The following is a 13,037-nucleotide window of genomic DNA, read 5'->3' as shown; positions in this document are numbered from 1 at the left end:
TCACAAATCTACCCTTTTGGTTAAAAGTAGATAAACTATATGAAAAACATTATACCTGCATTCATAAAGCAAACCGTTGATGTGGCTGGTCTAAAATCTTGCGTAACTTTAACAAACATGAGGCTAGTAAGTGCCCAACACAGGAAACTGTAACCAAGGCTGTAAATTCAGTTAACTAAAAATGAAGACTCTTCTTTGTATTTGCAGACAACTTTTTTTAGACTAGAACAGACTAAACACTAACCAGCAAGCACAAAACTGACACAGCTAAAAGGCCAGATCTCAGCTGTTCCTTCAGAACATGAAGTCTCATTTTTTGGTTCAAACTCCTTTAAAAACCTGACAAATCCTGGTTTTCATCCTGTAAGTTCAAAGTATATACAACTGAAGAAAACAGCATAAACTCTTCTCTCCTCTTTAAGAGTTTAATGTTCCACAATCGGCTGCTGTGTTCTTAATTTTTGTCATTTGTTCCAAATTTGATTTTTGGCAGCCTGAAGTAAGGACAAACAAGTAATCTGTTGCTAATTTCCTACAGATGTAGTATTTCTTTTCCCTAATCTAATTAGATGTTGCAGAAAGAGTAAAAGAATTTGTCTCTGTTTTAAGTGGACTGGTGTTATCTACAATTAAATTGACTGTTTTAAAAGCTCCATTAATTAGTCACAACTTGCAGAGTGACTTCACTGGAAACTGCAACCAAAGCATTCAACTGCCTGCAGTGCTTTTGATAAAATTTGGTAACATCATGAGGCAAGCATTCTCATTTCTCAACTCAGGTCTAGTGGCTTGGTCCAAGACTGCTTCTTCCAAGAGATATATTGCCTAGATTGACATTGATCTATGGTATTCTGTCTCTTGCAGATGAATCTAGTAAGAGTTCCGACCACTGAGCAACCATTTTCTTAGCTTGTCTGTATCAATGATAGGTTTTATTGAGAAAAAATTCTATCATAGACACAAGTATTTTTCTTAAGCACTGTGAAGTCAGTATGAAAGCAGTGAGATTATTTTAAAGTGTGGTAATTTACACAGCACCAATTCAAACTGTCTTCTACAACTGATGCAGTCTGTGATAGTGACTTCTTTAATCAACGCGCGTAAAGAGACAGGAAGGGAAGCTAAAAGGGTAAGAACAGTCCCTGGACTGCAGACAACTTCCATCAGCAACAGCAATTCTACTGTTAGCATTACTCATCAAAACAATACATTTACATATGCACACTGAAATCTCACCATTTTAAGAGGGTACCAGCTCAGCTGACTACCACTGCCACCAGCTCATTCTTTTCTTGTAATAGGCAAGAGTCTCCTGGAAAACGAAGGCGGATGAACGTTGAATTGTGTGACTTCATCTTAATAAGTCAGAACAACCGGAGAATAAAAACCATCAAGTGTTTGGTATCTCCAGAAGAGTACAAGGGAATGAAGGCCAAGCACACTGCAGGCAAATTTAACTGATATACTATGACTTCGCTGGAGACAGTCACCTCACTACTGCCTCATGTAAGGGGCTACCAGGAACATTTCCTAAGAAGCAGTTTTAACTGCAGATAGATGCATTTGGGATAGCGGAGTTTGAGTCATTTAGTTGCTCATCCACAAAAGACTCCAGCATCACAGAACGACCAGAAAGAACCGCGTTTAGGCATAGGCAATGCCTTTGTGTTCATACTTAAGGTAACAGAATATATCATAACTGTAATTCTTTAGTTGATACCAGCTTTGCCAAACAAGACATGTATCATACCATTTTCCTGTTCCTTCCAGGGAGGGAACTTTTAAGCTTAGGCAGTGTGAGGCAAACTTGACAGGCAATCTCAGAAGATAAACATATTCTTATAAAGCGTAGCAGAAAATGTAAAACATAATTAGTGACCTATGTGAAAAAAAAGTTACAGTGTAAATTTTAAATTCATGACTATGAAATAAATCAGATAATCTTGATTCTCTGATCAGTGTTACTAATACAAGGATAATGTTTAGGTTCTCATTTCCCTTTCACTTATTTTAAAGCTATATACCTCAATTTTTAAAACCTACCACTCCATGCATGTGCAGTAATTAAAAGGTTTTAGAACATCCCCCTTGGATTCCAATGCAAGATCGTTACAAAAAAAAAAAATAAAATCCCTTCCTATCATTGGCTTTGCTGATTCCGTAAGCATAACATTAAAAAAAAGTTTAGGTGCTAGTTTTGAAGGCATCGGGAAGAGCGTGTTAGCAATCTTTGGGTTCTAGTGCATCACATGACGAAAACTGTTTTACTGTCATGCGTAAACTACATGATGAATAACCAAGCACATTTGATTACCAAAATACTTAAGTATTGTACTGATATGTTTATCTCAATGTTTTGAAAGCCTCCAAAAATCTGGCAAGTGAAGAGCCATTTTACATGCATTTCAAGAACATCTGAAAACTGGACAGCTCACACTTCTTCTGCCAATAAAACTGGAAGCCAAAGTAATGCTTCAAGATGACAGATATGCACAATTTTCCTTTACTGTTGACTTATTAAAAAACACTTTGTGACTAATAATTGGAAAAAAAAGAAAGAGGAAGAGATGGTCTAATTGTGTTTCAAATTAAGTCTTTCCACTGACTATTTTCAGCTTAGGAAAAGGATACCTGGAAATACTCCACAATAGACCGTGTACAAAACTGGGGACATAACAGAACTGTCGGAAAACGAAATTATTTTTTAGGAGTCTTTAGCAGAAACACAAAACAAACATCTGTCATGCCTTGTTTGTTGCATATCTATGACTACTCTCACAAACTGAAGACTAACATCCTTCACATCTGCTAACCACACAAAACATAGAACATAAGGAAAACTACTCAAACCTTCAGCTTTCAAAATATGAAAGCTCTATTCCTCCAGAGCTAAAATAAGACCACAACTGCTCTTCAAATCACCTACAAATAATATGTGAGGTTCAGCAATCCAGCTCTATTTTAAGACACTGTTGCCTACCAAAGGCCATGCATACTATATGTTGATTTCTCTCCATACAGAGAATTAACTGTACTTTCATACAATGTTACATTTAGTAATCTCCCATAAAACACGACCTATAATATTTTTTAATTGGTAAAAAAGCTTCTGCATTATGCCACTGTTATGCAAGTGTTACATTAGTGACAACAAGTCCATACAAGAACCAAGGCGAAATTGCTGTGGAACACAAACTGTCTTTCCTTACACCCATTTCAAGTATTCCACTTTATCCCACAAGAGTTATTAGCCAACACAGATTTGTGTATGCCTGCTGAGCTTACATTACAACGTTACTGTCATACTGCCAAAGCTCACTTGTTTTCCCCCCCAAAGAAACGTTAACATTTACTCCATACTGCCACCTCCACTGCTGAGTGAAGCAAAGAGCCTGTAGTTCTAATGCACTGGCAGTCCCTGGTCATGATCTTCACTTCTTATACATCAAGTCTAAAACTACAATGAGTTAAAGTAAAAGCTAAAGAAAAAAAAAAATCACGTAGCATTACCAACTGCTAAATTATGCATTATCTTTGTATGTAAGTCAGAATCTCTCAGCTGTGCAAATTGGGTTACAGACAAAGAACTCCATGTTGAGCTGGGGGGGGGGGGGGGGGGGCAGGGAGGTGATGCTGTACTGTCCCAGACCAGATGGCAGGCTTCAAGCTTATCTGCAGCCTCTTCGCTGAGTATATGCAAGACAGTAACAATGACTGTCCATGAATGGACCCTTTCACTGATCAGACAACTAGCTACATGAACATGATCAACACAGTGCTCTATTCTCTCCCCACTACTTCCTTCTCTCTATTTTCAGTGAGCTGTGCTAGAAATAGAGGACAATTTCTTGGTGGCAGACGGACCAAAGAAAGAAGAAAAAAGATAACATGGGTGGAGGGACAAGTTATTCATATAGTCATCACTTCCTCTACCTTTAACTCATGCTATTATATCACTTATTCGGTCTACACTCATGTAAGGTATCTCAAATGCAGAAAGCAAGGTTTAAAGTGTACGCCGCTTGTTACACAACTAAAAGCACAGAAGACAAAATGTAACCTACCAGTTTAAGGAAGAACACTGTTCAAGCAAGAAACTGGCGAAGAATTTTGTGAAAGACAAATTTCAGTTTAGCAAAAGTTATGGGGGTTGGGGTGGGGTGGAAACAACTTTTCTTATTCAGCAATGCTTAGAGGGGACTGAAGACAAGAACGTACTGCAGACAGACAACACTTAGTACAAGACAAGACCTCGAGACTACAAACCAGTAGTCTTTGAAGACATTTATGTTCACAGCATCCAAAAAGACAGTGTTATAACAGAATTTTTATGAAAGCAAGAAAATGAGAACAAATCATGATGACAACTAATAAAACCATGACTTTATGCAACCCAGGGAATTCCAGTCAACTCTCCTGAAAGTGGCACAGAGACAAATTCAGAATGAGAACAAGGTTTGTCCTGGCCAATAAGACCACCGAGAGTTATCATCTGCTATGAAGCTGATGTACCTTCAGCTCCAGGAAGATCCTACAGCACAGACTGCTAGAAGGTAAAGGAATACAACAACGCTAAGGTGCCTGTCCAGTTGCTCAGGCAAGACTGAATAATCCATTAACACCAATGTGTGTATCCCTGCTCTCCCTTTCAGCCTCCAGTTCCTGGCTGGAATCCCCCTACTGGGTGAGCATCAGCACACATCAGACCCCTCTGGGCAATTCACCCAGATAACACAGAGTGAGCCCCAGAATAAAACTGACAAGTTTTGGTGTATTAAGTACCAGTAAGTGCCAAAGCTGGGACACAGGAGGGAATGGCAGAGTGTAAATAAGAGCTTTGGGAAAGGAAGGATGAGAGGAAAGGGAAGTAATAGCCTCCCATTTTTGGTGGTTGTGGAATTGCAGCCTCTTTCCATAACATTTTTCAGCAGTATCAGTCAGAAAGTACACTAGACTATACATACCTTCAGGAGGTCAGTGCATGGCAGTTCTTTTACAGGATTTCCCTACATTTCCAAGTCAGAGAGCTCTTAAATACATAGGAGAATTATTTTTCCAGCTGGAATACTGAAGTCAGTAAGTGCAAAGCTTGATTTCTTTTTTCAGGCAAGCATTTCCTCCTATCAAAACAGTCTTCTGTTTTACTTAGTTTTATTGGAATCACAAGAGGAAGAGTGTAACATTAAGTTGCTGAAGAAGGATGACTTTTTAAAGTACCTATACTGCCTGGAGAGGACAGAAAGGATAGGTCAAAAGGGCAGAGCTGCCAAGTCACTGACCTCTTTCATAACAGCCACAGCAGCAGAGAAAAATTTTAAAGGTCAGCTCAACTACAGTCAGTCTCAAGGATGACATGCAAAAAAGGAAAGAGCTGACTTGAAGCACTGTGAATAACAAGTCTCAAAACACATATGCTATGGCCATGAAGTAATTGCCTCTCCCACTTGATGCATAAAAACCGTGGGGGTTTTTCCTACACGAGCACTAGGTCTCTTCTTCTAAGGCTACTTCCTCAGAGGGATGTCCTCTATTAGAGACAGCATCGAGTCAACTGTGTGGGTGGAAGGGTAGAATTCAGCCCTACTAGGAAAAAGTGTTTTGGTTTAAAACCTTGCTGTGAAGATTAATTAACCCTTAAAAGGGTAGTTTTCAGACACTAAATGAATGCAAAAGTAAATTAACTCTTTTGTTGGTACCAAATGATTCTACCAAAGAATCCTTGGGTTTCTGCCCATTTCATTCAAGGTGAATTTCATTCAAAAAATACCACCACAGAATCTGTCACAAACTCCAAACAAATGTGATTTTCCCCTTTTCTGTTCATTGGTGATAAGAAGAAAAAAAAAAAAAAAAAAAAAGGTTGCTTCACAGTAAAAAGTCCCATCCCATCACATAACAGTTTTAATACTGAATAGCTGAATACCAGTTCTGTACTCAGAGTTGAACACCATCCTCAGCCTACTGAAATTAAAAAGAATAGAGCAAAAACAAAACAGCACTGTTAATGAGCCTACAGGTTTCTGCTCTCAAGAGAAGAGCAGAATTCGGCTCTCAAATTACCAATATTTTCTGGTTACCTCCTTCAAAGGAATCATTCTTATCAACTTATCTGGGCAGAGAAACAATAGCCACGTTCTTACAAGAAGCAATCAGTTGGTTTACAAAGGCAGCACTCACAAGTCTTTGAGAAAAGCTTTTGGGGGTGATTTTGAGCCCTGTAGTCAGTGGCTAATTGCTCAGAAAGCAACTGCAATACTTGCAGCAATATAGATAAGCTTCCCGTGAAGACAAAGCAACTTGTTGACCTCTGTCTCTTGATTCACCAACATCAAGTTACTCATGTGCAGCAGGTGGTTCGTTGATTAATTATACCATACAAAGAACTGAAAACTCTGGGAGACAAGAAGGGCCATATTATGGATGACTCAAGCATATTGCTCCTGCGGTAAGAGAGGCGGAGATCTAGAGGGAGATCTTCAAAATCGACTTCAGAGAACATCCTGCATTTTTAAAAGTTAAGAAATGCAAAATTCAAGTTTTGCTTGTGCTATGCAAGTTACAGAAGTGATTAATTCAAGTCAGTCATCTTTTTAGCCCAAGGAGAGACAAAAATGCAATGTAGCCTAACTTTTCATATTCAAAACAGGTAATAAATATCTGCATGAATAACAGAGATCCAAAGAAACCAAAAATAATCTTTGTCATACCACAGAAGGAAAATGACTGACAAACAATCAATATAATCAATGACTGTCACATGCTGTCTCCAACACTTAGGCCTAGAGCAATAACACAAAGGTTTGCATTTTAACTTTCCAAAGAGAAAAGGACACATTCCTATCTACCTCTATTTTGCTCCACTCAGTAGGAATCTCCAATAAAAATACAGTGAACACCAACATTTTACAGAAAAAGCAAGTTTGCCTAAACTGTCACTCATTCATTTCTCACCATTTCAAATAAAGATTTAAATCTAAGTGTGACCTTGATGAGTTGATCATTACACTAACAAGCCTGCATCATTCGCTCTTTACATCAGATGAACTTCTGCTGCGAGTGGATAAAGGCATGCTTTCAGCACGGCTCATTCAAACTAGTGTTAATTATTGATTAGCATAAACTCAGCTTGTTCCAGTTCTCTCCCGTAAGAGAACATGCATATTAGTACAACTGACTTTTGAACTGGCCAGATTTCTGTTTCTGCGATCGTTTCTACAAGACAGCTTCTAGTTTTAAGTTCCCTAAATTCACTGGAGCATTTTCCCCCTTTCCTCACACAAATCACCAGCACTTCAACATTCCCCAAACCAGGTGTGTTTTTACTGAAAAGTTTCCTCTCTAATTAAGCAATGCCAAGGCACCAAAACTCCAAATGAACATCTGCTATTGTTGTATCCCAGGCCAGTTGTTTTTCTGTGTTGTGAATTGCTTCAAAGAGTTCTCCCTGACATACATGAAACAAGAATATTAAGTAGCAGCAAATTACTGGTATAGTACAGCTCCAGATAGGCACTCATAGATTGCTCCATGCGTTTCAAGTATTAAGTGTATGTAACAGGAACATAGTCTTATCAGTTGTACTTTCTGCTTTCCACAGCTGTGTGCTCCTCACATTTAAATGAAAAGCAATATATGAGATTTACTTAGAATAAAAACTTTAACTATAAACATTAAAATCCATGACCGGCTTAGGAGGAGTAAAACATAGGGAAAGCCCTTAAAAAAAAAAAAAAAGAATTAAAAAAGTACACATTATTTAAAACGATGCGTTGCAAACAGATACAAGAACAGAGAAAGAGGTAGCCATAGCATGTGCGTTCCATGCAAAAGCAATTTTAACCTTTAATCAACCCCACTGTACTGAAGATACCTAGCTAGGAGCGTCAACATGGGGGGCAGGGGGAGAGGAAAGAGTTTGAAGAAATAAAACCGAAACCAAATCAAAGCCTTGAATTAGTGACACACTACCTCAGTGATTGGTTGCCCTTGTGATGTCAAGTCCAGTTCCTGCGGTCTTGTCACCTTATCAATATCCAAGGAGTCCATGCTGGAAGCTGCAGAGGTTATGCTGGAACGGGAGGAGTTGCTGATTGAGCGCACCTCAGCATCACTCACTGTGCCAGCAGATGCTGTCCTCCTGTGCTGAGCAGTAACTACTGGTTTGATGTCTTCTGCAGACTGTTGGGCTGCCTCATCCATGCTCAAAGAGGCCTTCTCTAACTGTGCAGTGATGTCATCCAAAGATACGTTGGCATGTGATGGTTTGGTCACCTTACCAGATGAGGAGGATAATCCTTTCATGCTGCCGTGCTTAGTAGAAGGTCGGCTAGCAGGTGGTTTCTGAGCTTTGGATTCTGTGGTGAGGCGTTTCACTGCAGCATTGTTTGCTGAATGAGACCCAATGCTGCTGAGCTCCTGCTCTATGGAACAGAGATCAGCCATCAGGGCATCTAGATCCACAGTCTCCCCCTGATTCAGGGCTTCTGCAACAAACAAGAGTTTTCAGTATGTGCAGAGTTACTTCATTTGTGTTATCAAATGTAACAGGGTAAGGGAGCAAAGGAAGTTATATTTTCTTTTCCCACCTGTACTGCAAAATCTCTGCTCACTGCTAAGCAGAAATTTATCTGCACTACTATTCTTGACTAGTCTAAGAGTAATTTAAAAAAACAATATTTAGGTTCAATACATTTGTCAACAGAAGAAATCTGTGAATGTTGAGATTACATTTGTAAAGTTTAAATTGCTGTCCTGTGAACAGAATCTAAAATTACATTTGTACAATATCACAACTCAACTTTTCAAAAAAGCGTAGGTTTTTTCTAAGTGTTTTCTGCAAAAGCAATGCAAGGTATGTGACACTGCTTTAAAAAACCCACAAAATACTATACACATACTAAAGGCCTTTAAATAAAGGTTTCCTGCACTACAACCAGGAGAAGCTATTTTAAGACAGGGGAAAACACGATTTTTAACGTGAAAGCATTCTGTAACTATATGCCTGCATCTTGTCTCACAAAGCAAGATGCTCTTTCTTCCCATTTAACAGATACATCAATCCATTCTTTCATGAGACCAGACCCCAGAATGTGTATTTCTATACAAACACTAGACTACAACTCTCAGATACTAGGTGCTATAAAAGATACTACTTTAGGATACTCAAAATTCTGTGCCATCAGAAAGCAATGACTTCAGCAAACACATTACCACTTCACCTAGAGCTGTTTTAAATGCTCTTATATTTTACAATGTTCTTATTTATAGCTGAAACAGTTTTTTTTCCTAAACTAATATTTGAGGGGGTAAATAATTCAACAAACCATTCAAATTGTACATGGAGAAGCGATACGAGAAGTTAGCAAGATTGGTTTCCTGACGGAGAGGTGATCTCTTCACTGGTGCCACAGGCTTATCTGTATCCAAACTCTGAAAAAGACAAAAAAAGGGCAGAATAAAGTTTGACACGGAATGGAACAAGCAAATCTTCAAGATGAATGAAAATTAATTTTGTCTAAGATAAATTTTCAAAAACTTCTGGCATATAAAGAGAAATATCTCTTTTTCACACTTTAGATTGGAAACATACATCACCATAACACAGAGATTTAGCTTCAGATATCCAATGGAAAAAAGATGTTAAACACATTCTTTTGTTTAAAATAAAAAAAGACAGAAGCATATTCCAAGTGCATAAGTGGTGTTACATGCTATGTCATTTTGAAACACAAGACAACTGGCTTACCTGCAACATCTCTGCAGCAAACTGCACAAGTATCTAAACAGGTTCAAACTGTGGCACTCTCTCTAAGAAATGCATCATCAGCTTGACAGCAGAATCATGACATAAGCACACAAAAGCATTCAGTAAAGAATTCTATTCTATTAGAATGAATTTTCAACTGGCTAAATTCAGCCATTTTTCTCCATAAGTTTTTGCTGTGAAAAATGTTTGCGAAAGCAAACTCCAGACAGTTTACATAGGATAAATTTTTTTAGAACTACTATAGATACTTTTTTTTAAAAAAAAGATATCTTTCTACCCAATACATTGAATTGTTATGTTATAAAGGCTAATATGGCATGGGCTTAATATTATAATAAAACCCATCACCTTTGTAAGTAGCAAGCAGTAGGGTACCATGATCCAGCTGGTGACCCAAGGGGTGCATGCTGCCCCTGGAGGGACATCTGTTACACAGGGAATCTACTTCTTGATGTTGCTGAGGCTCTACAAGCCTGCAATGGGTTTGAATTTAAACAATAATTGTACTGATAAAGCTTTCCTGAAGATATGCTTGTCTGCAAGAAAGGCATCTTCTTGGTCCAAGAGAACGAATTTTCTTACCTAAGCTTTTTATTTCTGTTTTCTACATCTTTACTCATGTCTTTGTTAAAAATCAAATGCACTATTTTTTCCATTATTTATTTTTGCTTAACTCTCTTCTCTCCTCAGTTTGGCTTTAACTTTAAAAAAAAAAAAAAATTAAAAATCACTTTATAAAGAAGTCAAACATCACTTAATAAGAAGCAGCCAGTGACACAACCTGGTCTTCCATCAGGTGGACAAACAAAAATGACCTCTAATACTTATGATTTAGCTTACATATTGTCCCACACAGAATAGCTGGGGAAGAAGAAAAAAAAAAACAAAACAAAACAAAAACCCACAACTATAACCCTAAAGGCAGCAGTGAAACCAGAGAGAGAAGAGGTGAGTTAGGGCTCATTTCTTCAGACTGAACCCATAGGCTGCCACAAAAGATTTCCTGTAAAGCAAACATATTCTAGTTTAAAGAATCTAAAATGTGTTTTACTGAATTTAACATCGAGTTATTTCACATCCTTGGAAACACATTATTTTCACTATTATCAGAGAACATTTGGAGAACTGCTGAAAACTGCCGCAGTACCAAAAGCTTAGTTCTGAATGATCATGAAAAGCAAGGTAAGATTTCCTTCATTTAACCTGCACCATAATGCTGGATAACTAGAGCAGGATAAATGTTAATTTCCTCTTCATCAGTGCCAAACACTATTCACACATGTTGAAATTTTGTGACTATATTTTATAACACTTTTATTAGACCAACAGTTAAAGAAGGCAAAGTGAATTCAGATGATCTCAAGGGCACCTTAACAATTACGAAACTTTTAACAAGCACTTCATTCTAGAAAGAAATCTGGGTCTTACTTTGAACACACACCCACACACCCCAAAAACAAACATTTAGGAAATCTAAAAAGGAAGTTAAAGTTCAAGGAACTCAGGGACAAAAAGCCTTTCCTCCTACTGCTCTTAAGAGTCCAGCTGATAAATAGCAACAAATACTGAGACTACAGGAGAATGCACTTTGGACCTCATTAGCTCTAATCATCCCCTCTTTTTGGGACAGCTGCATCAAGACATAATCACTTTCCAAACTAACTGCATTAATTTGTTTATGTAAAACCATATGAGATCATTCAAAGTTTTGGGGGAAATGTAATTTCTCAGTAGTCACAAAAGACAGAAGGGCAATCAGGCGATGTTGCAGACTGTGTTGTTCAGCAATATGGAATTGAGAAACAAACGATGTGGGTCCTCCTCTTAACTATCTGTTAGTAGGTTTTAATAATTTTTCATGCCTGCATGTCAACAGTGCAGCTGTAAGCCCCAAGTATGCTTATATTTCTAGGCTGCTCATACCTTAAAAAAAGAAAGGGGCAGATGAAAAAAGGTCTAAGGCCAATTACCTATTGTGCTCCTCTGTCAAGATCAAAATAAAAAATCATTTTCCCCTAGAATGCTGTCTACATTTAGATCTTGCAGGCAAGGATTTAACCAAAAGACAACAGGTAGAGCCTGAATTTGAAATGCTGTCACATGATTACTTCACTTTTCCTTCAATCTTTGGGTAAGATGAAGATGAGAAAAGCTGCCTCTTCTCTTAGCTTACTGAAACTTGAGGTATCATACCTTTGCGTAAGTCTACATGACAGAGGGAGATGAAATATGTTATTCAAGAGGGCCAGCTCACATGGCTGAAAAAAATGAAAAGAAACAATAGCAAGCAGTCACAGAGAAATGGCCTATCACTCCAGGAGTCTGGCATACAATGCAAAATGCAAGACCTACTTGTGAAGGAAAGGAAAAGCACTAGAAAGCAGTGCCAAAAGTTGTCATATCAGCTGCCTCTCTGATGCAGGAAGAGTACTCTAGAATAATGGTAAATCCCCTAGGATGTATCAGGGCACTTTACCATGTCATCAATAGCAACATTCACATTTCTTCTTCCTTATTACTGTTCAGGTGCCACAAAAGCGTGCTGTCACAGCTGGATAATATCCAACTATACATTTAGAGATACAGTCTACCTCTAGCCAGCTAAAGTCAGTGTTTCTCTATATACAGGAGGACAAAATACCAATTCCATAGTTGTCAGAAGAAATGATACCCTTTGGGAAAGGTCAAACTAGCAGGTTGTGAACAATTAATTTAACAACCTTGAGATGGGGAGAACAAGCTAATTTAGAAACCTCTAAAGAGTACTGAGCTTACCACGTGCTACAGTCTGCCTTGCTGCAAGTGGCAGTGCTAAGCAGTTAGCATCCAACTGAAAAGAAACATGCAATGCTTATAAAGAATTATTCTGTGAGATGACTGAAACCTCCCTAACCTGTGTGAGTTTGTCCAGTTCCCCAAGCCAGGCCCCAAACATCTTGTCCAGATCCTGATCTTCCTTATCACTATCTTCTTCTGCACCATGGTCAAGTTCTTCATCTGATAATTGCTCCATCTGAAAAAAATAAGTTTGATTGATCATCAAATTGCATCGGTGTCTAAGAAAACTGGTGTCAGCTACTAAGTTTCTGAAAAAGTGTTCTGAAGTCAAAGCACGTCTGTCCATAAGCTTTATAAGAATTGCACACATTCACAGTTTATTATTCTGCTCACAAGTAAAGAGTTAGTGTGAAAGCTGCATTGGGTAATTACAAAGCCATTCCTGCAGCTCACTTTTGTCAGAACTATGCACAAAAAGATGAAGAACAGTCCA

At 38.2% G+C, this 13,037-nt stretch overlaps 1 protein-coding gene across 1 annotated transcript in view; it reads right to left on the bottom strand.

Moving 5' to 3' along the window:
* RAPH1 (Ras association (RalGDS/AF-6) and pleckstrin homology domains 1) overlaps positions 1-12,779 on the bottom strand; it is a 60,460-nt gene extending 47,681 nt beyond the window's left edge. Inside the window, 3 exon segments of the mRNA XM_055812521.1 lie at positions 7,969-8,483; positions 9,324-9,429; positions 12,660-12,779. Of these exon segments, the coding sequence (XP_055668496.1) occupies positions 7,969-8,483; positions 9,324-9,429; positions 12,660-12,779 (741 nt within the window).
* Between the last annotated feature and the right edge of the window lie 258 nt (positions 12,780-13,037).

Source organism: Falco peregrinus, chromosome 8 (assembly GCF_023634155.1).
Source record: "Falco peregrinus isolate bFalPer1 chromosome 8, bFalPer1.pri, whole genome shotgun sequence".
Classification (NCBI taxonomy): domain Eukaryota; kingdom Metazoa; phylum Chordata; class Aves; order Falconiformes; family Falconidae; genus Falco; species Falco peregrinus.
This window is presented reverse-complemented; position numbering and strand designations above follow the sequence as displayed.